Source organism: Salvelinus alpinus, chromosome 7, assembly GCF_045679555.1.
Source record: "Salvelinus alpinus chromosome 7, SLU_Salpinus.1, whole genome shotgun sequence".
NCBI classification, from domain to species: Eukaryota; Metazoa; Chordata; class Actinopteri; order Salmoniformes; family Salmonidae; genus Salvelinus; species Salvelinus alpinus.
This window is the reverse complement of record NC_092092.1, coordinates 27,119,121-27,146,358: the sequence shown is the minus strand read 5'-3', so window position 1 is coordinate 27,146,358 and position 27,238 is coordinate 27,119,121. Positions and strand designations below refer to the sequence as shown.

The following is a 27,238-nucleotide window of genomic DNA, read 5'->3' as shown; positions in this document are numbered from 1 at the left end:
TCAGAGGGCATAGGCCCACCCACTTGGGAGCCAGGTCCACCCACTGGGGAGCCAGGCCCAGCCAATCAGAATGAGTTTTTCCACACAAAAGGTCTTTATTAGAGACAGAAATACTCCTCTGCACCCCCCTCCCCCCAGACGATCCCACAGGTGAAGAAGCCGGATGTGGATGTCCTGGGCTGGGGTGGTTACATGTGGTCTGCGATTGTGAGGCCGGTTGGATGTAGTGCCAATTTATCTAAAACAATGTCGGAGGCAGATTATTAGAGGTAGAGAAATTAACATTCAATTCTCTGGCAACAGCTCTGTTGGACATTTGCCTTTTATTGCCCCCAGCACAAAGTGCACATGTGTAATGATCATGCTGTTTAATCCAATTTTTGTTATGCCACAGTTTTCAGGTGGATGGATTATCTTGGCAAAGGAGAAATGCTCACTAACAGGGATGTAAACAATTTTGTACACAAAATCTGAGAGAAATACGCTTTTTGTGCATATGGAATGTTTTTATTTCAGCTCATAAAAAATGGGACCAACACTTGACATGTTGCATTTATATTTATGTTCAGGATACAATGTGATATAGACACAATATGGAAATGGCATAATGAAATACTGAAATACCTTAAAGACAAAATATGCCACACCTTCACCATGGAACTGCTCTTGATACTTTTCTTCATCATACCTGAGTGAGCAGATTGCTTTCATTGATCATGTAGTTAGCAGGCTGAGCAATGTATGCTTAATTTATTATGGAAAAAACAAAACAATATGGAGGCATTGTTTCATGTTCAGAGAGAGAGGCGAATGATGAGCAATGGTTTACCTTTGGACAATAATATTAGGAAGACCAGAGACCATCACTTCTCTCAAATTGTTTGTCAGTGAATGGTGGTTGTCATTAAATCTGTGTCCTATCCCACTCTTCATCTACAACACAGGTGTCAAACTCATTCCACGGAGGGCAGAGTGATTGCGGGTTTCTGTCCCTCCCTTGAACTTGGTTGATTAAGGACACTAATTAGTAATAAACTCTCCACACCTGGTTGTCTAGAGCTTAATTGGAAACAAAAACTTGCAGACACTAATGCCACGTTCACATGTTAGTCGGAACTAGGAACCTCTGAAATGTCCGACTTGCTAACTGGTTATAGATATGCACGTGCCGCATTCAACAATTCAGCAAGTCGATTAGCATTTGAACACGGCATAGGCCCTCCATGGAACGAGTTTGACACCCCTGATCTACAACGTGTGGTTCCAAGACAACACCAGCTTGGGAGCCAAATGGCAAAAATTGACTTATGACTGTTTGTGAGTCGTTTTCTCAGGTTTTTTCTTTTTAACCCCTTTTGCAATTTCACTTGGTCATCCAGCCGATGCAGTTCCGTAAACATACCATGCTAAGGAGCTCAGTACGGAATCCTCAGTATGTCAAGAAAGTATTTACAGTACAAACACCAACAAAATATTGTTCTATTCAAGTTGGGCTTATGTACTGAAATTATAATGTCAGAGCATTTGTGTTCGGATTATTTTATTGAATGCGTACTTAAAATAATAAAATTTGTAGAAATATAAAACAAATATGAAGGCTGAACATGAACATGCAGTGTCAAATTGATTAAACGTTAAGATTGTTTGACAAAAAAAATACCTAACAGTGCTTGGTTTTACATAATGAGTTAGTCAATGTTTTGGGGGTGAAAAGCAGCCTAGTGTCTATTCAGATAAGAGCAGGCCAACACTGTTTAGAGAGGTATTCAGTGTATCTGTTTGAGCTGGTCCAGCTGAGTTGAGAAACCAATGTAAACTTCAGTCTTCTGAGATGATGTTCAAGTTTACAAGGTGTCTCATAGTGGGTCTGCCATGTGGACAGTTCCAAGGCTGCTCTATCTCCCCCATATGAACCACAAGCTTCTTCATCTCACTGGTGCTCAGAGCAGTACCGATCATCACCTTACGTGGGAGACAGAGTACATAGCATCATTGGACCAGGGCACAAATTAAAATTGTGTCGTTGGAAACCTAGTGCAAAAGTATGTTTAAAATACCAAACAAACATTTACACATTCAATCACTGCATAACATACATTATAACTGGTGTATTTGTACTAATAATTCTTATTTAGTGGTTAAATCATACAACTCATTAAATCACAAGTCAATCACATTAATACATCACAAAAACATATACAGTTGAAGTCGGAAGTTTACATACACTTTGGTTGGAGTCATTAAAACTAGTTTTTCTACCACTCCACAAATTTCTTGTTAACAAACTATAGTTTTGGCAAGTCGGTTAGGACATCTACTTTGTGCATGACACAACACATTTTTCCAACAATTGTTTAGAGATTATTTCACTGTATCACAAATTCCAGTGGGTCAGAAGTTTACATACACTAAGTTGACTGTGCCTTTAAATAGCTTGGAAAATTCCAGAAAATTATGTCATGGCTTTAGAAGCTTCTGATAGGCTAATTGACATCATTTGAGTCAATTGGAGGTGTACCTGTGGATGTATTTCAAGGCCTACCTTCAAACTCAGTGCCTCTTTGCTTGATACCATGGAAAAATCAAAAGAAATCAGCCAAGACCTCAGAAAATAAATTGTAGACCTCCACAAGTCTGGTTCATCCTTGGGAGCAATTTCCAAACTCCTGAAGGTACCACGTTCATCTGTACAAACAATAGTACACAAGTATAAACACCATGGGACCACGCAGCTGTCATACCTCTCTGGAAGGAGACGTGTTCTGTCTCCTAGAGATGAACGTACTTTGGTGCAAAAAGTGCAAATCAATCCCAGAACAACAGCAAAGGACCTTGTGAAGATGCTGGAGGAAACAGGTACAAAAGTATCTATATCCACATAATCTGAAAGGCTGCTCAGCAAGGAAGAAGCCACTGCTCCAAAACCGCCATTAAAAAGCCAGACTACGGTTTGCAACTGCACATGGGGACAAAGATTGCACTTTTTGGAGAAATGTCCTCTGGTCTGATGAAACAAAAATAGAACTGTTTGGCCATAATGACCATTGTTATGTTTGGAGGAAAAAGGGGGAGGCTTGCAAGCCGAAGAACACAATCCCAACCGGGAAGCACAGGGGTGGCAGCATCATGTTGTGGAGGTGCTTTGCTGCAGGAGGGACTGGTGCACATCACAAAATAGATGGGAGGGAGGAAACTTTGGTGGATATATTGAAGCAACATCTCAAGACATCAGTCAGGAAGTTAAAGCTTGGTCGCAAATGGGTCTTCCAAATGGACAATGACCCCAAGCATACTTCCAAAGTTGTGGCAAAATGGCTTAAGGACAACAAAGTCAAGGTATTGGAGTGGCCATCACAAAGCCCTGACCTCAATCCCATAGAGCATTTGTGGGCAGAACTGAAAAAGTGTGTGCGAGCAAGGAGGCCTACAAACCTGACTCAGTTACACCAGCTCTGTCAGGAGGAATGGGACAAAATTCACCCAACTTATTGTGGGAAGCTTGTGGAAGGCTACCCAAAACGTTTGACCCAAGTTAAACAATTTAAAGGCAATGCTACCTAATACTAATTGAGTGCATGTAAACTTCTGACCCACTGGGAATGTGATGAAAGAAATAAAAGCTGAAATAAATTATTCTCTACTATTATTCTGACATTTCACATTCTTAAAATAAAGTGGTGATCCTAACTGACTTAAGACAGGGAATTTTTTACTAGGATTAAATGTCAGGAATTGTGAAAAACAGTTTTAAATGTTTTTGGCTAAGGTGTATGTAAACATCCGACTTCAACTGTAACAACCACTTACCGACTTCCTGCAGGCCCTGGAGGCGAACATCTGCCTGACACGAGACGGTCGACACATGACCCCTGGGCTGTCACTCAACATGAAGATGAGCTCCTCGATGTCCCCCGGACCAAATGTCCAGTTCTTACTGGTTGGCAGGGACACCAGCTTCACCCGCTCCATCACCTGGGCTGGAACACAGAGCGCAATGGAATTCAGAATCAGAAAACGGATAGGAGCCATGCTAGTTTGAAATCTACCTTTTGGAGAGTGTAATTCTAATTTCTTATGGCAAGGTATATTTTACCCCACTAAATATAGGAGTGTTGTTTTCAAATTTTCTTACCCTCTTCATCTATGAGGAAATCAAAGCCATTCTTTCTGAAGATCTCAAGGTTCTCCATGAGAACGTTCTCGCTGACTGCTGTGAGGTGGAGATTCTGTGGACTGAGAACACCATAAAAACCAATAAGTTTAACACAAAATGAGTTAAGTTACCTATATAAAAGTGGTGGTGAATGTCAGTGATTTCTTACACAATGAGTCTCTGTCCTTGCAGTGCAGTGTGTTGTTGAAGCATCTCGAAGTTGTACTTCTCGTCGGTGGCGTGCTGGTCTATCATGAAGATGTCAGAGTTGAGCTTAGTTATGATGAAGCCCAGGTTAAACTGTCCGATTATCTCCATGTCCTTAAAACTGTCTTTGCTATGGGGATTACAGATGGGAACATTTCAACGGATTTAAGTATAATAACTCGATAATAATCATATTGTTATGTCGACCCTGACGAAGGCAACGTGCACCTAAAAATTGGTTCAGAAATGCAATAAAAAAATAAGATTAAATTGTGCCACTTTCTTTTATGGAGATAAAAGGTCAAACATAGTGGTCAGGGAAAAAATATTGTCCTTACAATTAACCAACAATAACCAAAAATAGCAGTTAAATTCCCACCATATCTCTTTCTTCAGCTCATCCTCAGCACTCTGATTCTCTCCAGGGCTGATTTTGGCTCTGAAGCGTCTGTAGCGCAGCCCGTCTTCAGCCTTCTCTCTACGCTGTTCCTGTAGCCTTCTCACCCTCCCAAACAGCTCCTGTACAGAGAACTGCAGTGGCACTGCCCTCTTCTGTACACAGACTGGTGCGTCCACATTAGACCCAGAGGATCCTTCAGAACTGGCTGAATGTGTGGTCTTGTACTCCGAGGAGAACTGACCATCCTCTAGTTTGGCCTTCTTGGCGTTGGGACTGAAGCTCATCTCCACAGACGTCTCTGAAATACGTTGTTCAATCGGCCGGTCGAAGTGCTTAGCAACTGTGCGTTCCTCATTGAAGGGTTCATCGAGTGCCTCGCTTTTTATAATGGGTTCGTCATCTACTGTGATGTCTGGTGAGTTGAACTCTGACCCTGTAGTAGCATAGAGACTCTCTGGGGTGGCTGTGGGGAAGCTGTGCTCTGACAGGACGCTCTCTCTGCCAGAGTCTACGTCGCTGTTCGGCGTCCTTCCATACCTGAACCCCTCCAGCACAGACCTCCCCACAGGGGAACATTTCACTGCACCTCGACTGGATTTCAAAGGAGATTGTAAACTTGGCCCGTGTGTGTTCTGACTCTTGTCAGAGCCTCCGAAGAAAGACTGCAGTTTCTTCTGGGTTGGACCAGTGTTAGCAGCTTTAGTAGCGCTCGACTTGGACCCACTGCCTGGGCTGTTGTGCATGGAGAAAGCAGCCTTCAATCCAGCCAAGTTGAGAAAAGGCTGGGGGCTTGGTATAACAGATTCTGAATCATCTCCAGCTTCAGGAGCCATCTCAGATGATGGAACCTGGCATCCTTCCATATCAGATGGAGGCTCTGCTGGTCTGTAGGAATCTTGTAAAGTGTGTTTACTGGTGGTGGAGTAGGACATGTGGTTCAGGCTGATCTTGTTGACTCCAGTCTCGTACATGGCGATGAGAGAGCTTTTCATGATGGCTAGCAGGAGCTTCTCCTCCTGGAGGAAGATCTGACGCTTGTCTGGAGTGACATTCACATCCACACACTCTGAGGCAACAGTGATGTTCAATGCAACAAATGGATACTGATGTCTGTTAAACATGTGATACACTTCATTCACAACCTTGGAGACCTTAGAAGGATCACACGGTCGGTTGTTGATGTAAAAGAACTGTCTGTCTGTGGCACTTCTCCCGACACCATGATCCCCTCGCGACACAAAACCGGAGATTGTGAAGAGGTCTTTGGGTAGGTCTGCATTACTCAGTCCATAATCCTCCTTGATGTTGTCTGTTGGGGAGAGCTGCTGGAATAGAAGCAGACTCTGCAACTGTTTGGGGCCAAATATGGCTCCAATGTTATCCCTCATGCTCTGTTTGCCGCTGGTGCAGAGGACCGGGGTGCGTTTGCCCTGTCCCGTCTGGTTGGTGCAGGTGATACGAACCCCTGTAGAGACGATGCAGTAGGACTGGAGCACGTGAATCATCTTGGTGTATTCCTGCACACATACAAAGTGAGAGCACAATACTTTATGCATTCCCTAAACCAGTACTGAAGAAAATACAAACAGTAGAATACAACCAGTCAAAGTAGTGTGTTGACATTCCTTTTAAAGGAGTGCTGTTATTTTAGTCAATTGTGTTGTTGTGATTGAGTAATGTACTGTCCAACCACAGCATGACACACCACTCAGTGTAGATCCAAACGAATATGGCTGACTAGTGACTCATTTCCTCCAGTATTTATGCTGCAGTAGTTTATGTGTCAGGGGGCTAGGGTCAGTCTGTTATATCTGGAGTATTTCTCCTGTCTTATCCAGTGTCCTGTGTGAATTTAAGTATGCTCTCTCTAATTATCTCTCTCTCTTTATTTCTTTCTCTCTCTAGGAGAACCTGAGCCCTAGGACCATGCTTCAGGACTACCTGGCCTGATGACTCCTTGCTGTCCCCAGTCCACCTGGTCGTGCTGCTGCTCCAGTTTCAACTGTTCTGCCTGCGGCTATGGAACCCTGACCTGTTCACCAGACGTGCTACCTGTCCCAGACCTGCTGTTTTCAACTCTCTAGAGACAGCAGGAGCAGTAGAGATACTCTGAATGATCGGCTATGAAAAGCCAACTGACATTTACTCCTGAGGTGCTGACCTGTTGCACCCTCGACAACCACTGTGATTATTATTATTTGACCCTGCTGGTCATCTATGAACATTTGAACATCTTGGCCATGTTCTGTTATAATCTCCACCCGGCAAAGCCAGAAGAGGACTGGCCACCCCTCATAGCCTGGTTCCCCTCTAGGTTCTGGCCTTTCTAGGGAGTTTTTCCTAGCCACCGTGCTTCTACACCTGCATTGCTTGCTGTTTGGGGTTTTAGGCTGGGTTTCTGTACAGCACTTTGAGAAATCAGCTGATGTAAGAAGGGCTTTATAAATAAATTTGATTTTGATTTGAAAATAACTGACCTTTTTGATGTTGCGTTGGAATTCCTTGTGTCGGACAGGCAGGGTGTAGAAGAGCTGCGACAGGCTGACTGTGGTGCCCTGCTGCCTGGGGTGGGGTGACCGTTGGGTCAGGTGACCGTTGTGGTCAAACACCAGCTTGGTGCCCACCTGGGCAGCCTCATGACAGGTCACAACACTGAGGTCACTGGGGAGAGAAGAGAGGAGGTCAGCTGATAATACTGCAGAGGAAAGTAGGGAACTTGCATCTGACTCTTAGAATAAGTTCAACTATGTTATACTCTCTATCCATCCAGGAGATATAGAGAGATAGAACACAGCTTTACCTGAGGGCACAAAGAGAGCTGAGGGCTTCCCCTCGGAAGCCAAATGTTTCCACGTGGATAAGGTCAGAGAAATCCTTCAGCTTCGATGTGTGGTGCTTCAAGGCTGTGGGCAGGAGGATAAAATCAAGGGCCTGAGTACAGTGTCCAATAAATACAGTATACTACAGTATGCAATATACAAACATACAATTGGCAGATAAATGGTGTTACTCACTTAGTCCTTCAAAATTAACCTCTTCCACTCCTTTGCCGTTGTCAGACACTTCCACAAGCTCTGTTCCGCTGTCCTTCAATTTAATGTCTACAGATATGAGGTGGAAACAACTCTCCATATTTTGGATTTGTGCAACATCAACAACAACGCATTTCCAAAACAGAAACCATACTACATCCACAGTCGATTTACAGTACAGTATTTGCAAAGCACTTACCAACATTGGTGGCCCCTGCATCAATACTGTTTTCAACCAGTTCCTTGACAGCTGTAGCCAGGGTCAACACAACTTGTCCAGAGCAGATCTGATGCACAGAGTGCCTGTCAATGGCCTTGATGGTTCCAGCTGGTTCAGAGCTGTTATGAAATATAATCATCATGACACAAATGGCTTTGGTACACGTATGCAGGTGTTTTCATTCTACACAATTATGTTTCCTTGCAGTTGAGTGTAACATCAATGAACAAGGAAACATGTAGATGGATACTCCTCTCACCTTGCATCCGTCATCTCGACTGTTTGAAGAAAACACCCTAGCTGGTGCACTGCCTGTCTGTATAAGGTCTATATTCTGTTTGTTGATTCTGTTTTCTCTGGTAGCACCCTTTCATCAAACCAAATTCCGGCTACAACTAGATGGCCAGCGTCTGACAAACAAGCTAGCTAGCTGTCATACATGTTGTCAGCGAGTAAGAAAACTTAACGTTAAGTTCACAGAATTCAGTTGTCGCAACAACAAAAATCAGTAAACCGTGATTTAGATTGAAGTGGCTGCAATGAAAACAAAGGTAGTCCTCTTCCTCCTCATGTTGACATCCATCTATCCGCGCGCTTGTTTTGGATGAATCACGATTGATTCTGCGCAGAGAACACGAGCAGAGCTCTTGCTCTTCCTCGTCGGGGTTGGTTAAGCGGATCGCATCCAACTTTAATGTGCATACATTGCCACCTACTGTACTGGAGTGTGAGGACAGTCACGGCCTACCTACCGTACATTAAATTCTCTCCATTGGTCCTGTTCCTGTAAGACTAGTGAAATAGAGCACTAGACACCACTTTCCTTCCCCCCCCACTACACCACCCTCTCTAGACTGCTGCGCCACTCTGGAGGCCCCACAAATAGATTTTAACAAACAATTAGTCCCCCCAAAAATACGGCCCTCCGTTGAATTTCAAAATCCCGATGTGGCCCTCGAGCCAAAAAGTTTGCCCACCCCTGCGCTAGTGCCTACATTATATTCAACCCTCTTAGGGTTGTGTTATGCCTGTGTTATGACGTTCTCTTATTGTTAGTTGTTGGTGCGCAATGCGCATCAACAGTTATCTAGGTTTCGCAGGGTCCAAGCAGGGTCATGGCTAGAAAGGATTTAAATTTTGTCAAATCAACGTCAAAAGTTGTTTGACAAAAGCAGTATCCCGTCTTGCCAAGACCATCCAGCAGGCCAATCCCCTGCTGTCTGCCAGTCAATAGAACCACTAAATACTTTTTTTGCATAGGGTTAACCAAAGCCATAGAATATAGACTAAATATATGACTCTGGGGTGAACTATTGAACAAGTCAGTACTTGTAGTTTTCGTTTGAAATCTCTAAAATTTGTATTTTTTCTGATTAATGAAAAAAAAACATGTATGTCACCAATAAAGATTTGTAACATTTCATCATCATCCTTGCCAGGATCAGGGACGAAATGAGATGCTGCAGGGAATGTCTGACTTGTAGCGCAAAATAATAAAACGAACAAGACCGCGGTAATGGATTACATGAATGGATAGGGTTACGTTTTAAAAGTGATACAATCTCATCAATATATAATGATACAAATGAAGTCAGACTTGATTCATAATTTCTCTTCACAGTGGACGTGAAATTATTAAACCGAACGTAATATTCAGCTCATGCTGTTTTAAGACAACGCCCCCTCTCTTTCCTGTGTGTGTTGTTCGAAATGGATGACACTTGACCGTATGGGACTCTTCTGGCGAGCTTGTGTAAATATTATTTGATAATAACGTCTACTTAAAGTAGTTACCGTTCATGCGAAATGGAAAATATTAAAGCTTAAGTATTCTTACAGTTGGACATGGATTTATGCCACAGTTAAATGGCCGACGTCAATATGTTTAGCTCTCTGAACGGGCTCAGAGAGGAAAGTTCGAGTAGCAGCAGCATGATCAACCCCTTGATTCGCCGAAATCTAACCACCACAACGACCAGACATGAGCGGAGTGTGTTTAATTTGACCACCAGTGAAGATGAGGTTGAATTTGACAGTAAGTTGATAGATGAGGTTGAATTTGACAGTAAGTTGATAGACACCCGAAATTGATTCTACAAATATGGCTGTGCTAACTAGCCTCAATCTAACTAGCTAGGCAGTACTGTGGGTGGAGTCATCCTGTTGTCAGCAAACCTACCCACTGAATATACCTGCAATAGGGTTCAGTTGCGACGTCATCTCTCAGAGTAGTCATCCCTCAGGGTCTCTATGCTGCCATCTACTGAAATGTCATCTTTCAATGCATTGCATCTCTCAGAAAAAGTGGGATATCGAAAAGAGTGGGCGTTTAGAAAAGAATCTTAACACTAGAAGCGCTGGAGTTCCATAACTACTAGAACCGCCATGACTTGATATTTCTATTATTATTTCAAATATTTAATAAAATACATTGTAAAATGAATGCTTTTTATAATAGGGTAGCTAACGTTTGCTAGCATTTACGAAAAACGTAACGTTACATACATGGCTACGGGTAGGTAAAGTTCAAAGACAAAGCTCACAGTGAGTGAATATAAAATGTTTTGGGCTACAACTGAAATTCCTTACTGTCATCTCTGCAGACCATGACTAAAGTCCGATAACACAAAGGACATCTTGATTGGCACTTTTTGAAAACCCCACTTCTCCTGATATGGTTCCTTCTGAAACGTCCACTCCTTTCGAAACCCCCACTTTTCCTGAGAGATGCACTACATTGAGAGATTACATATCAGTAGGCGGTAGCATAGAGACCCCGAGGGAGGACTGCTCTGAGAGACGATATTGGAGCTGGAACTACCTGGCCCGGTTTCCCAAAAGCTAATGCCGCGTTCAAAACAACTGGGAACCCAGGAGAAAAAAATGAGCTCCGACTGGGAAAAATCGATTTCAACGGTCATCCAACTCGGGCCTCTTTCTAGAGAACCGACCTGAAGATCCCTGACGTCATAATTTTACTTCGTATTATTCAGAGTTCACAGTTGTTTTAAAAGCGGCATGAATTCGTCGTTAACACCTTCGTAAGAACATCGTTACATCTCCGAGCTGTTTCCCAAAACCAATGCACTTGAAAACGCCTGTAGTCTTACGCCTGCCTCAGACAACTTGTAGAACATTTAAGGGCATCGTTAGATGCTTTTTTTGCACACCAGCGTCACTTTATACACAGAAGAGATCCGCTAAACATGGTTTATTCATATTTCTGTGTCCACTGATAACTTCAGAACAAAGGGTGCGTTCGTAAATTGCTTCCAGTGTGTCAGAATGCGCTCTTGACAAAATTTGTCTCCAAAATATTGTCCGCTTCGTGGGCGTAGGTGTGAAACTATTCAAGTAAGTTAGTAAATACGTTTTGAAAATGTTAAACTATAATGAGCTGCTTGTTAGCTAGCTAGCCAATTTTACATACTATAGCTAGCAAAGTGAAATATAATCAGCTAGTTAACGTCATATTAGCTTGATGTAGGCCTATTTTTCATTCTATATTAAAAACTCATGTTCCAAATACATTTGTAGATAACAGCAATGGAAGAGGGTGAATTTATTTTCTGCTCCATCTGTCAGAAAAGGGAGTAGGTGTACTAGCTAGATAAAGCAGGTTGTAGGATGACATTATGGAAATATTCTCTATTTTTAGTCCCTAGAGAGGAAAACTATGAAGACAGAGAGATAATCGCCAGAGCTGTCTAAATGTAATAAAATGAAGCCTGTTTCTTTGTGATGTCTGAGGAGAGCTGCGCGAAAGCCTGTCTGCAGATGAAGAGGTCCTAGTGAATGTCCCTGCAGATGAAGAGGTCCTAGTGAATGTCCCAGCAGATGAAGAGGTCCTAGTGAATGTCCCAAGAGACTGCTGGCACATCCTTGTATGTCATGGGTTGTATGTGTACTTGTGTTAGCAAATGTTGTATACAACAATACAGTTAAAAGTCACACACAATGTAGGCTACAAACTTATTACAACTGGAGCAGGCCAATCCTTCTCCTGGAGGTATGCTGGGTGTGCAGGCTTCTGTTCCAGCCCAGCACTAACATACCTGATTTAACTTATCAAACCTAAGGAGTTGATAATAATGTGTATTATTGCTGGGCTGGAATAGAAGTCTACTCACCCAGTAGATCAGGGAGTGGAGCAAAGTTGTATGGACTTTTTGGTTCACCTGAAATTATGCTTTAGTAATAATAGCCTACTTACTAAGATGTCTAACATTTACAAACAAGTTAGATTATTTGTACATTTTGAAATTATATTTTGATTCAGTGAAGTGTTTAATCTTGTTTTAATTATTAACTTAAAATATTATTCAAGATGAACTGTTGTCAATGTTCATTCATCACATATCACAATTCTGCAATAAAAAGGTGTGAAGGGGATCTGTCTCTAATTTGTCTGTGTTGCTTTCTCAAATGAACATGACCTTTTTGTCCAGTTATGAGCTCCCCAATCGGTTTTATTTCATTGTTACTCTGCCTCAGGATATCAGCCATGCAGTGATTTTAACATGTACATTTTGGTGGTGGTGGGGGGGAGTGAGATGCATGCCAGCAAAGCCACTACAATACAATACATTAATTGCACTATAACGGTGCCCACAAACTGTTAGGGCCTGCATAAAGCTGTCCCAACAGCAGTCCCAACACCTTACCACTGCTACACCTGGCTATCAGCGGTGCCTTGTCTGGCAGCAAAACAGTTCATTCAGCCTCATTTACTGCCTTTAAAAAAAAAAAATGATATGGCTGACTTGCTTAAAAATGTGGTTTCTACTGACAATTGAGATGTACAAACTATGGCATTAGGGGACGACAATCTGTAATTTCGATTAAGACATTAATGAGCAAGCTAGGACGGATGTAGTCAATATAACTATTTGTTCAGCACTTTTGAAATGTACAGCGACAGAATTCAGAACATGGGCCATTCTTGCAGTGTTTTCCCTGTACACCAAGTTAGAAACATAGGATAAATAAAGGGGGCATACAAGCAGACAATGAAAGATCTTACAATGTTCAATGATTACATTTCTCAACAACAGCTTATAGGCTACATTTGCACCACCGAGTCAGAACAGTAGGTGAAATTAAGAGGTGAAAATAGACCAAATTATTAGGGTGAGACACATGGGCTACTAACATCTTACTACACAACATACACTTAGTAATACTTTCTTAGCTACAGTAGACATATCTCCCTGGCATATTACATGATTTTTGCAGCAGCATATAACACCCTTTTGCACTCACCTTGTTGTGATGTGCTCACTTCAACAGGAAGGTGGCGTGGCGGTCCTTCGTGGTCAAATTTTGTCATCAAAGAAAGAGAAGGGGGCCGGATTTACAATTCCGAGTTGGATGACCACTCAAAACGTATTTTCCCAGTTTGAGCTTGTTTATTCCCGACTTCCCAGTTGCAATGCTTGCAGTTAGCCACTGTCACTGATTCCTTCCAAACCAGAAACTACTCATTGTTGAATTTGCGATTTCCAACTTGTTGAGTAATGTTTATGGCCGATGAGCACGATCATTTTTATCTATAATTTCTCTTCATATGACAAGGTTTGAAAAGGATTTGCCATTAGATTGTCGGCTTGATTCATGATGATGACTGCTAGCTAAGATTTTCAAAGTAAGATGTTGTCATGATCAGTCCAATCAAAGCTACCCTACATATGTGATTTGACGTAATTTCATCTGTGGCCAATGACCTTGAGCCTTCTTGGAAGGGCAATTCTAATGTAACTATATGGCAGGACTCAAAGGGCTAGAATTTTTTATGTATACCCTGTCGTGTCGTTACTATCATTAATGTGATGCCGATTTATTTTATCATATCAATTAACTATGTTTAATTATTACGCTGATTACATTTCTCATGTAGCAATTAACTCATTAGCAATCTTGGGGCAGCACAGTAAAAAGTTTGTTTAATGAGTTACCGTTTCCCGAATTAACTCTACAGATATAAATATATCGTTATCATCTTAGTCATCCATTAGTTATGATTTACCTCGTCAGTCTCATTCTGAACGTCGCAAAATTCTTGGATATCTTCACGAACCCTAGTATAAATGATGAATCAGCGATATACAAATTGGCTTAATTATTTATTTACTAACTAATCACACAGAAATACATAAACACACGGTATTGGTTACTAACACAACGCAATGAAAGGTCCCTAGTGGACTAAACCGATATGATGGCTTGTTACAGAAAATGGTGGATTCAAAAGAGAGGGAAAGGGAGAGACAAAGGAATTCAACTATCGTACATATAACTGATAACTATGCTCATGGAAATGTGAATACTTTGCACATGAACGGCCACTCATTCAAAATAATTGGAATGTACATATTTTTGCGTATATGTCTTTGCTGTCTGTTTCTGTTGAAATCGCCGGTCCGTCTGTGGAGAGTAATTCATCAGAGTCTCTGGTTGTCCACCAGAGGTCACCATGTCCTTTGTAGTTGAAGTAGGTTGGTCTCGGAGTGTCGGTTAGAACGGATCTTCCAGAGGTCTACCTTGCATTGTTCAGCGGGCTCTGTTCGTTAGAATAGAGGTATCTATAGTGGTGAGAGTAAATTGTTTGTCTTCTCGTCTTTGGTCGAGTTTACTAGACTAATGTACTTAGCTGTAGACTGAATGTTCCTGTGTAGTCTTCTTCTTCGAGAGAGAGAGTTTCAGAGTTTGGTTACTGACTGGATAAACTTGATATGAAAAACCATTTTCTCATTTAGAAGGCTGAGATCACATTTTATCTTCTCACAAATAGTTTCGTATTTAATCACAACATTTAGATGTAAATCTGATACCTGGGAAATATACACATTCAGAGATACAGTTATGTTGTTCTACTGTCCTTAGTTACAACACAAATTAATAACGAATTCGACATGATTGTTCTTTAACTCCCCACCAACCATTTACCACCTTATTTGTGTAAGGAATATTGTGTCATTCTCCACTTTTGGATGTCATAGTTTTGGTGGGAGGAATCTCCTTGTATCAAAAGGGTTCTTACCCTCAATCCTGCAGAGCCCAAAGGCAGAGTTGTTCTGCAAGGTATTTACGACCGTCATTAAACTGTCCAAGTCCATCCCTCTCCCCCTCTGCAGGAGAGAGAGGGCACTGTAGAGCGGACCCACTGTAACCTGATCCTTCGGATCCTCACAGGAGAGTCATGACAACTCTTACTAAGGACTTAGACTTGGCGGTGACGTAGTGTGCCCATGAGTGACAGAACACCGAGCCAATCACGATGCAACTCTCCTATTTTCTGCTGGCTTGCCCCACCACCACAGAAAGCACTGAGTTAGGCTGAAACACCTGCATTTTGGAGCTGCTTTACTCAAGAAAACAAAAAAGAGACCATGTTTGTATGTGCACACATAATTTGCAAATTGATGAGCTAGCTATATGTTCTCAATTTAAAATGATACCAGTAGATAATGTATATGAGGCTAACCATAAGCCAGATTTCCTACATCATTTTTCTGACATGAAATTGTTTAGTGCAAATCCAACCCTTGTGTTCTAGGTACAATACTGTACATGGGAAAAAATAACCTGTCAATTTGTAGGCTAATTACAAATATCAAAAAGGAAAATAATGTGTTGTGGGGAGCATTTTAATTCTACCTCGTATATTTGCTGAGAATGATTTTAGAATACAGAGACAAAATCAGGATGTCAATGCATGGGGGAGGATTGCTGTTGATGTTGATGATGGGTAAACAGAGATTTGCACAACAATGTTTGCAAGTCAAAGCCACAATTTCCTTTACCCAAATTACCCATTAATGTGAATGTAGGCCTATTTATTTGACAGGAAGTGAGCTATAATCATAAATGTCATGACACAAGTATAATGAAAGAGACATAAAATATGAGAATCATAATGTTAAGATAGCATAATCCAATTGGTAGCATATTAAATGGTAAATTCATGCTTAATGTATCATTTAGAATGTTATAGTGCGTGTTACTGGTGATTTCTATTCTTTGGTGGACACATTTCACAATTGGTGGCTTTGATCACAGTTTTGATGTCTAGGTTGCTTGATTTTCATAGTTAGCTAGCAGCACAAGCAAACATTGTTGTGCAAATCTCTCTTCACCCACCATCAACAGCACCAACAATCTCTGCAATCCTCCTCCATGCCATTGACCTTGTGACTTTGTCTCTATTCTAGCAAAGAAAAATCATATAGAATTTGAAAACCAGACACACGGATGATTTTTTTTTCTCCATCTTTTTTGGTTGTGCTTGCCCAGAACTAATGACAGGCAAAACTATGTTTCATGAAAGGAAGATTTTCAAGCAAACATCCGCAACTCACCTGATTGGTTAACGGCAGCGGTGGCCTCGTGCAATTTGCATAAAGTAGAGCAGAGCTGAACGTTTTCTTGCCCCGCTAGCAGGGTTTGCGCCACTCACCTTCCCACAATCCCCTGCACATTGCTCTCATGCTCCCGTTGAAAATGAATGGGGGTGGAACTTCATCTAGCGAATTCGGAAGTTGCGCTGAAATCGGAGTAAATACCTAGAGTGAATGCGTACCCAAAGTTGACTACAAATACAAACTTCCCAATGTCTTTGCAATTGATACAAACAAGCAACATATTGATGGGTTTGGATTAAATATTATTAATCATTAGTTATAATAGAGACATGAGGGGTGCCATAGTCCAGGGTCTACACCAGAAGTTAATGGTTATCTGTAGGAGGAAGGTATATGGTGGGTGCAAATAAGCTTAGAATGTACTGAGTGTAGGGAAAACAATCACGTGGCAGGCATTGAGAGCGATGGATAATTTTTTAAACATTTGTTTTATTTCACCTTTATTTAACTAGGTAGGCCAGTTGAGAACAAGTTCTCATTTACAACTGCGACCTGGCCAAGATAAAGCAAAGCAGTGCGACACAAACAAACAACAACACAATAGGAAAGTCTATATACAGTGTGTGCAAATGAAGTAAGATTAGAGAGGTAAGGCAATAAATAGGCCATAGTGGCAAAATAATTACAATTTAACAAGTAAACAGTGGAGTGATAGATGTGCAGAAGATGAATGTGCAAGTAGAGATACTGGGGTGCAAAGGAGCAAAAATAAAGAAGAAAAAAATAAAAGTGATTAGTGATGAAGGGGGTCGAGGTCAGGTCACGTTAGGGAAAAGGAACCGTTTATTGCCCATATTACTTAGTTTCATGCCTGGCAATAAAGATAGAATGTTTAGCGCAAAGGAGGAGACTCCACCCAAAGTGGGGTACATATACCACCACTATTGTAAACATGTTTTTGTCGGTTCAGCTGTTAGATCCTTTGGGAAGAATAAACTTGGTTTAAGTTTTCATAGTGTCCGTTGAGTTCTTACTCTGATAATTAGAACCTAACGATATAAAAAATGCTTAAAATTACAAAATTAAAATATAAACAGTAGGATATAGGCTCCAGAGTGGCGCAGCGGTCTAAGGTACTGCATCTCAGTGCTAGAGGTGTCACTACAGACCCTGGTTCGATTCCAGGCTGTATCACAACTGGCCGTGATTGGGAGTCCCATAGGGCGGCGCAGAATTGGCCCAGCGTCGTCCGGGTTAGGGTTTGGTCGGGGAAGGCTGTCATTGTAAATACGAATTTGTTCTTAACTGGTCTATAAAGCACTAAAGGCAATAGACACTAAAAAGCCTACAGGTCCAAACAACCTGGATCCCTACCTCTTAAAGATAGCAGCTGGTATTACTACTGAACCTGTGGCTCACATGTTCAACTTGAGTCTCTTGACCAATTCCATACCAGCATTTGGAAATCAGCTTATGTCCTCCCACTGCTAAAGAGTGGAGATCCCTCAGATGCTAATAACTATGGTCCTATCTCCAAACTCCCAGCATGGCCAAAGTCTATGAATCCCTAGTGAACTCACAGTTAAACGTTTTAATTGAGAAGAACATACTGAGCGGGGTTCAATCTGGCTTTAGATCGGGGCACAGCACCACAACTGCAGCTGTGGCAAATTACATAATTTATGCACTTGATAAAAAGCAACATTGTGCTGTTCTGTTTGTGGATTTATCAAAGGTATTTGATTCAGTTGACCATGAATTGTTGCTAGCTAGACTCAGAAACACTGGTCTCAGTGAAGGGGCAGTAAATTGATTTAGGAACTAATGTGTATATACTGACAATCACAAGTCTGGCTTTCTTGAGATTAATAGAGGTGTGCCCCAGGGTTCCATTTTAGCTCCTGTGTTGTTCTCAAATTTGATTAATGATTTGGGAAATGGGATGCAACCAGCAAAGTTACATCTATATGCAGATGATCCAGTCATATATTCATGTGCTCCTTCTCTGGTTCAGGCTGTTGAAGAGCTCCAGACTGCTTTTCAGTCACTGCAGGCCTGCCTTTATGGCCTCAAACTGGTCTTGAATGTACAAAAAATGAAATTCATGACCTTTACCAGAGCGCGCACTCAGCCAGAGAAGGTTAGCATTGTCACATCTGGAGGCTTATCCATTGAAAAAGTGTCATCCTACAAATAACTTGGTATATGGTTGGATGAAAAGTTTTCCTTCAAAGTTCATGTGGATAATCTTGTGAGGAAGCTTAAATTGAAATTGGGTTTTAATTTTTGTAATAAGGCTTGCTTCCCACTTATGGCTAGAAAGACGCTTGTTCAGGCCACTTTTCTCGCTGTAATTGATTATGGTGACTTGTTGTATATGCATGCAACCTCCTCCGTCTTACAGAGACTGGACTGTGTTTGTCATGCATCCTTGCACTTTATTACAAATGCCAAGTCACTCACCCACCATTGCACATTGTACCAAATGGTAAGTTGGACCTCACTTTATATGTGCAGAAAGATACATTTGTATGTGTTCATCTACTTTTGGGTAAACTCCCTCTACCTCCTGTAGTCTGGTCTCCTTCACCACCAGCAGTTACCATACCCGGTCTGCTAGGTGGTTGCTACTTAAAGGCCCCAGGACATTCACAGTATTAGGCAAGACTGCCTTCTCTTCTTGTGCACCAGAGGCATGGAATAGTCAACAATCAAAAATAAAATCAAACTTTATTTGCCACATGGGCCGAATACAACAAGTGTAGACCTTACCGTGAAATGCTTACTTAACCAACAGTGCAGTTCAAGAAGAGTTAAGAAAATGTTTACCAAATAAACAAATGTAAAAAGTAACACAATAACATAAGAATAACGAGGCTATATACAGGGGGTACCGGTACCGAGTCAGTGTGCAGGGGTACAGGTTAGAGGTAATTTGTACGTAGGTAGGGGTGAAGTGACAATGCATAGATAATAACAGTGAGTAGCAGCAGTGTACAAAACAAATGGAGGGGTGGTGGCCATTTGATTAATTGTTCAGCAGTCTTATGGCTTGGGGGTAGAAGCTGTTAAGGAGCCTTTTGGTCCTAGACTTGGCGCTCCGGTACCGCTTGCTGTGCGTTAGCAGAGAAAACATTCTATGACTTGAGTGACTGGAGTCTCTGACAATTTTATGGGCTTTCCTCTGACACCGCCTATTATATAGGTCCTGGATTGCAGGAGGCTTGCCCCCAGTGATGTACCAGCCCGTACGCACTACCCTCTGTAGCGCCTTACGGTCAGATGCCGAGCAGTTGCCATACCAGGCGGTGATGCAACTGGTCAGGATGCTCTCGATGGTGCAGCTGTATAACCTTTTGAGGATCTGGGGACCAATGCCAAATCTTTTCAGTCTCCTGAGGGGGAAAAGGTTTTGTCGTGCCCTCTTCATGACTGTCTTGGTGTGTTTGGACCATGATAGATCGTTGGTGATGTGGACACCAAGGAACTTGAAACTCTCAACCTGCTCCACTATAGCCCCATTGATGTTAATGGGGGGCATGTTCGGCCCTCCTTTTCCTGTAGTCCACGATCAGCTCCTTTTGTCTTGCTCACATTGAGGGAGAGGTTGTTGTCCTGACACCACACTGCCAGTTCTCTTACCTCCCTATAGGCTGTCTCGTCATTGTCGGTGATGAGGCCTACCACTGTTGTGTCGTCAGCAGATAAAATGATGGTGTTGGAATCGTGTTTGGCCACTCAGTCGTGGGTGAACAGGGAGTACAGGAGGGGCCTAAGTACACACTCCTGAGGGGCCCCAGTGTTGAGGATCAGCGTGGCAGACGTGTTGTTGCCTACCCGTACCACCTGGGGGTGGCCCGTCAGGAAGTCCAGGATCCAGTTGCAGAGGGAGGTGTTTAGTCCCAGGGTCCTTAGCTTAGTGATGACCTTTGTGGGCACTATGGTGTTGAATGCTGAGCTGTAGTCAATGAACAGCATTCTCACATAGGTGTTCCTTTTGTCCAAGTGGGAAAGGGAAGTGTGGAGTGCGATTGAGATTGCGTCATCTGTGGATCTGTTGGAGCGGTATGTGAATTGGAGTGGGTCTAGGGTATCCGGGAGGATGCTGTTGATGTGAGCCATAATCAGCTTTTCAAAGCACTTCATGGCTACCGACGTGAGTGCTACGGGGCGGTAATCATTTAGGCAGGTTAACTTCAGTTCCTTGGCCACAGGGACTATGGTGGTCTGTTTGAAACATGTAGGTATTACAAACTCAGTCAGGGAGATTTTGAAAATGAAGACACTTGCCAGTTGATTCGCACATGCTTAGAGTACATGTCCTGGTAATCCATCTGGCCCCGCGGCTTTGTAAATGTTGACATGTTTAAAGGTCTTGCTCACATCGGCTACCGAGAGCATTATCACACAGTCATCCAGAACAGCTGGTGCTCTCGTGCATGCTTCAGTGTTGCTTGCCTCGAAGCGTGCATAAAAGGCATTTAGCTCATCTGGTAGGCTCGCGTCACTGGGCAGCTCGCTTCTGGGTTTCCCTTTGTTGTCCGTAATAGTTTTCAAGCCCTGCCACATCCGACGAGCGTCAGGGCCGGTGTAGTTGGATTCAATCTTAATCCTGTATTGTCGATTTGCTTGTTTGATGGTTCGTCTGAGGGCATAGCGGGATTTCTTATAGGCGTCCGGATTAGTGTCCCGCTCCTTGAAAGCGGCAGCTCTAGCCTTTAGCTGGATTTGGATGTTGCCTGTAATCCATGGCTTCTGGTTGGGATATGACTGATGTGGTATACTCTTCAATGCCATTGGATGAATCCCGGAACATATTCCAGTCTGTGCTAGCAAAACAGTCCTGTAGCATAGCATCCGCGTCATCTGACCACTTCCGTATTGAGCGAGGCACTGTGCTTCCTGCTTTAATTTTTGCTTGTAAACTGGAATCAGGAGGATGGAATTATGGTCAGATTTGCCAAATGGAGGGCGGGGGAGAGCTTTGTATGCATCTCTGTGTGTGGATCTTTTTTTTCTCTGGTTGCACATGTGACATGCTGGTAAAATTTTGTAAAACTGATTTAAGTTTGCCTGCATTAAATTCCCCAGCCACTGGGAGCGCCGCTTCTGGGTGAGCATTTTCTTGTTTGCTTATGGCCTTACACAGTTCGTTGAGTGCGGTCTTAGGGCCAGCAACAGTCTGTGTTGGTAAATAGACGACTATGAATAATATAAATGAGAACTCTCTTGGTAGATAGTGTGGTCTACAGCTTATAAGGTGCTCTTCCTCAAGCGAGCAATACCTTGAGACTTCTTTAATATTAGACATCGTGCACCAGCTGTTATTGACAAAAAGACACACACCCCCACCCCTCGTCTTACCAGACGTAGCTTCTCTGTTCTGCCAGTGCATTGAAAATCCCTCCAGCTCTATATTATCAGTGTCGTCATTCAGCCACGACTCGGTAAAACATAAGATATTACTGTTCTTAATGTCCCGTTGGTAGGATAATCATAATCGTAGGTCATCAATTTTATTTTCCAATGATTGCATGTTAGGAAGTAGAATTGATGGCAGTGGGAGTTTACTCGCTCGCCTACTGATTCTCAAAAGGCAGCCCGAATTGCGTCCTCTTTTCCTCCATCTTTTCTACACGCAAATGACGGGGAACTGGGCCTGTTCTCGGACTCGTTAAAGGAAAAAGCTTCTTCCAGTTCGTGGTGAGTAATCCCAGTTCTGATGTGCAGAAGTTATTTTCGGTCATAAGAGACGGTGGCAGCAACATTATGTACAAAGTAAGTAAAAAAATAAGTTACGAACAAAATAGCACAATTGGTTACGGGCATGTAAAACGTCAGCCATCCTCTTCGGCGCCATCATCTAGATATGTTAGTGCCACTGAATTAATTTTAAATATTGATGGGAGACTGTTATGGAGGAGTGTAAATGCTTTTTATAGGCTGGATCATGTTGTTGTATGTTTTAATTCTGTAATGTATTGATTGTTGCTGCCGCCTTGGTCAGGTCTCCCTTGAAAAAGAGACTCTGGGTCTAAATGGGCTTTTCCTGGTTAAATAAAGGTTAAATACAAAAACTAACTTGCCTACTTAAAGGTAAAAATAATAATATTTAAACAGTTAAAGTCGGAAGTTTACATATACTTAGGTTGGAGTCATTAAAACTCGTTTTTCAAACTCCACAAATTTCTTGTTAACAAACTATAGTTTTAGCAAGTCGGTTAGGACATCTACTTTGTGGATGACACAGGAATTTTTCCCTCAATTGTTTACAGACAGATTATTTTGACTTATAATTCACTGTATCACAATTCCAGTGGGTCAGAAGTTTACATACACTAAATTGACTGTGGCTTTAAACAGCTTGAAAATTCCAGAAAATTATGTCATGGCTTTAGAAGCTTCTGATAGGCTAAATGACACAATTTGAGTCAATTGGAGGTGTACCTGTGGATGTATTTCAAGGCCTACCTTCAAACGCAGTGCCTCTTTGCTTGACATAATGGGAAAATCAAAATAAATCAGCCAAGACCTCAGAAAAAAAATTGTAGACCCTCACAAGTCTGGTTCATCCTTGGGAGAAATTTCCAAACGCCTGACGGTACCACGTTCATCTGTACAAACAATAGTGCGCAAGTATAAACACCATGGGACCACACAGCCATCATACCGCTGGGAAGGAGACGCATTCTGTCTCCTAGAGATGAACGTGCTTTGGTGTGAAAAGTGCAAATCAATCCCAGAACAACAGCAAAGGACCTTGTGAAGATGCTGGAGGAAACAGGTACAAAAGTATCTATATCCACAGTAAAACGAGTCCTATATCGACATAACCTGAAAGGCCGCTCAGCAAGGAAGAAGCCACTGCTCCAAAACCGCCATTAAAAAAAGCCAGACTACGGTTTGCAACTGCACATGGGGACAAAGATCATACTTTTTGGAGAAATGTCCTCTGGTCTGATGAAACAAAAATAGAACTGTTTGGCCATAATGACCATTGTTATGTTAGGAGTAAAAAGGGGGTGGCAGCATCATGTTGTGGGAGTGCTTTGCTGCAGGAGGGACTGGTGCACTTCACAAAATAGATGGCATCATGAGGAAGTAAAATTCTGTGGATATATTGAAGCAACATCTCAAGACATCAGTCAGGAAGTTAAAGCTTGGTCGCAAATGGGAATTCCTAGGGACAATGACCCCAAGCATACTTCCAAAGGTGTGGCAAAATGGCTTAAGGACAACAAAGTCAAGGTATTGGAGTGGCCATCACAAAGCCCTGTCCTCAATCCCATAGTAAATTTGTGGGCAGAAATTAAAGGGTTTAAACACCGTTTCCCATGCTTGTTTCCCATGCTTGTTCAATGAACCATAAACAATTAATGAACATGCACCTGTGAAACGGTCGTTAAGACACTAACAGCATACAGACGGTAGGCAATTAAGGTCACAGTTATGAAAACTTAGGACACTAAAGAGGCCTTTCTACTGACTCTGAAAAACACCAAAAGAAAGATGTCCAGGGTCCCTGCTAATCTGCGTGAACGTGCCTTAGGCATGCTGCAAGGAGGCATGAGGAGTGCAGATGTGGCCAGGGCAATAAATTGCAATGTCTGTACTGTGAGACGCTTAAGACAGCGCTACAGGGAGACAGGATGGACAGCTGATCGTTCTGTGGCAGACCATGTATAACAACACCTGCACAGGATCGGTACATCCAAAACATTACACCTGCGGGACAGGTACAGGATGGCAACAACAACTGCCAGAGTTACACCAGGAACGCACAATCCCTCCATCAGTGCTCAGACTGTCCGCAATAGGCTGATATAGGCTGGACTGAGGGCCCGTAGGCCTGTTGTAGGGCACGTCCTCACCAGACATCACCAGCAACAATGTCGCCTATGGGCACAAACTCACCGTTGCTGGACCAGACAGGACTGGCAAAACGTGCTCTTTTTTGTCTCACCAGGGGTGATGGTCAGATTTGCGTTTATCGTCAAAGGAATGAGCATTACACCGAGGCCTGTACTCTAGAGCGGGATCGATTTGGAGGTGGAGGGTCCATCATGGTCTGGGGCGGTGTGTCACAGCATCATCGGACTGAGCTTGTTGTCGTTGCCTGCAATCTCAACGCTGTGTGTTACAGGGAAGACATCCTCGTCCCTCATGTGGTACCCTTCCTGCAGGCTCATCCTGACATGACCCTCCAGCATGACAATGCCACCAGCCATACTGCTCGTTCTGTGTGTGATTTCCTGCAAGACAGGAATGTCAATGTTCTGCCATGGCCAGCGAAGAGCCCGGCTCTCAATCCCATTGAGCACGTCTGGGACCTGTTAGATCGGAGGGTGAGGGCTAGGGCCATTCCCCCCAGAAATGTCTGGGAACTTGCAGGTGCCTTGGTGGAAGAGTGGGGTAACGTCTCACAGCAAGAACTGGCAAATCTGAGGAGATGCACTGCAGTACTTAATGCAGCTGGTGGCCACACCAGATACTGACTGTTACTTTTGATTTTGACACCCCTTTGTTCAGGGAGACATTATTACATTTCTGTTAGTCACATGTCTATGGAACTTGTTCAGTTTATGTCTCAGGTGTTGAATCTTGTTATGTTCATACAAATATTTACACATGTTAAGTTTGCTGAAAATAAACGTAGTGAGAGGACGTTTCTTTTTTTGCTGAGTTTAAAATATATATATTTAATGTTCTATCAATGAGTTCTACTTTGCTACTTGTACGCTACTGTCTGTAATTTGTCTCAATATATTCCATGATGTGTAGCCTAACATGCGCAATGATGTGCCAAATCTGTGATTTGGTGCATTTTTATTGGGTAAGTTGAAGAGAGAAGGGTGCAACTGCCGCTCGCAATTCGGGGCGTTCCTGCATGTGGGCATTCCTGCATCTGCGGCAGGTAGCCTAGTGGTTTGAGTGTTGGACTAGTAACCGAAAGTTTGTAAGATCGAATCCCCGAGCTGACAAGGTAAAAATCTGTCTTTCTGCCCCTGAACAAGGCAGTTAACCCATTGTTCCTAGGCCGTCATTGAAAATAAGAATTTGTTCTTAATTGACTTGCCTAGTTAAATAAAGGTTAAAAAAAAAATATATATATACATATACTTCTATTGGTCAATTTCTAAGCTATGACTCCGGTACATAGGTGGGAGGCATGGGCGCTCCACTACAGTAGATGGAGGTAATGCACCATAACGTTGATGCCAACTGCCGATAAAACCCCACAGAAGAAGCAGCAACGGTAGCTAACATTTTTTACAATTTTACCTTTATTTAAGTTGGCAAGTCAGTTAAGAACAAATTCTTATTTTCAATGACGGCCATGGAACAGTGGGTTAACTGCCTTGTTCAGCTAGTACACACCAGTAAAGTGTCCTTCGCCCCCACCTGTCGGGCACGGATTTCTCGGGTACTCAGCAGGCGGGAGGTGGGGGCAACACCGTGTGCAAGCTAACTAGCAAGTTAGCACACGGTGTCGCTCCCGCCTGCTGTATTAGGGGGAGGCGGGGGCGACTGGTGGACAGTGTCCTTTGCCCCTGCCTGTAAGACACATTTCCCGCAGTTCCGTTAACAATGGTGAGGGCAGGTGTTCGGAAGGCAAGAGCGAAGGACGCTGTCTACCGGTGTCGCACCCGCTAGCTAGCAAAGAGGACTCCGGTACACAGCAAGCGGTACACAGCAAACTCAGATAATACTTTTATTTCCCTTTTGACCCACATTCAAAAGAGTCACACAATCACGAAGACCTCTTGATCGAGGGGGGGTGTTCATGAAGGAACCAATAGGGGGTGTTCATGAAGGAACCAATGGGATGCTCGAAGGGGGGCGTTCCTGCAGAAGCAGGAATGACCCCCGAATTGCACACTATTGTCAGAATAAGTCGCCTCAATATTTGCAGCCATAGGTGGTAATACAGTGGGGCAAAAAAGTATTTAGTCAGTCACCAATTGTGCAAGTTCTCCCACTTAAAAAGATGGGAGAGGCCTGTAATTTTCATCATAGGTACACTTCAACCATGACAGACAAAATTAGAAGAAAAAAATCCAGAAAATCACATTGTAGGATTTTTATGAATTTATTTGCAAATTATGTTGGAAAATAAGTATTTGGTCACCTACAAACAAGCAAGATTTCTGGCTCTCACAGACCTGTAACTTCTTCTTTAAGAGGCTCCTCTGTCCTCCACTCGTTACCTGTATTAATGGCACCTGTTTGAACTTGTTATCAGTATAAAAGACACCTGTCCACAACCTCAAACAGTCACACTCCAAACTCCACTATGGCCAAGACCAAAGAGCTGTCAAAGGACACCAGAAACAAAATTGTAGACCTGCACCAGGCTGGGAAGACTGAATCTGCAATAGGTAAGCAGCTTGGTTTGAAGAAATCAACTGTGGGAGCAATTATTAGGAAATGGAAGACATACAAGACCACTGATAATCTCCCTCGATCTGGGTCTCCACGCAAGATCTCACCCCGTGGGGTCAAAATGATCACAAGAACGGTGAGCAATAATCCCAGAACCACACGAGGGGACCTAGTGAATGACCTGCAGAGAGCTGGGACCAAAGTAACAAAGCCTACCATCAGTAACACACTACGCCGCCAGGGACTCAAATCCTGCAGTGCCAGACGTGTCCCCCTGCTTAAGCCAGTACATGTCCAGGCCCGTCTGAAGTTTGCTAGAGAGCATTTGGATGATCCAGAAGAAGATTGGGAGAATGTTATATGGTCAGATGAAACCAAAATATAACTTTTTGGTAAAAACTCAACTCGTCGTGTTTGGAGGACAAAGAATGCTGAGTTGCATCCAAAGAACACCATACCTACTGTGAAGCATGGGGGTGGAAA

At 42.8% G+C, this 27,238-nt stretch overlaps 2 protein-coding genes across 6 annotated transcripts in view; one reads left to right on the top strand and one right to left on the bottom strand.

The window, feature by feature from the left end:
* Positions 1-483: 483 nt before the first annotated feature.
* Positions 484-10,862, bottom strand: LOC139580710 (mismatch repair endonuclease PMS2-like). Of its 3 annotated transcripts, none has more exons than XM_071409641.1 (10): positions 10,205-10,862; positions 7,992-8,131; positions 7,775-7,861; positions 7,561-7,663; positions 7,238-7,421; positions 4,740-6,277; positions 4,323-4,490; positions 4,133-4,233; positions 3,808-3,977; positions 484-1,962 (listed from the first exon to the last, which is right to left on the bottom strand). In XM_071409641.1, the coding sequence occupies exons 1-10, from the start codon at positions 10,246-10,248 to the stop codon at positions 1,819-1,821; spliced, it is 2,679 nt and encodes an 892-aa protein (XP_071265742.1). In that variant the 5' UTR covers positions 10,249-10,862; the 3' UTR covers positions 484-1,818. The 3 variants fall into 3 exon arrangements, with proteins under 3 accessions (XP_071265742.1, XP_071265744.1, XP_071265745.1); XM_071409643.1 differs by having other exon boundaries at positions 10,192-10,861; XM_071409644.1 differs by lacking the exon at positions 10,205-10,862 and adding an exon at positions 8,272-8,845.
* The window catches only part of LOC139580711 (eukaryotic translation initiation factor 2-alpha kinase 1-like), a 39,280-nt gene continuing 21,737 nt past the window's right edge, over positions 9,696-27,238 (top strand). For 2 of the 3 annotated variants that reach the window (XM_071409646.1, XM_071409645.1), the window contains exon 1: positions 9,696-10,047. In XM_071409646.1, coding sequence (XP_071265747.1) covers positions 9,879-10,047 — 169 coding nt within the window. In that variant the 5' untranslated portion in view covers positions 9,696-9,878. The other variant, XM_071409647.1, reaches the window with a different exon arrangement.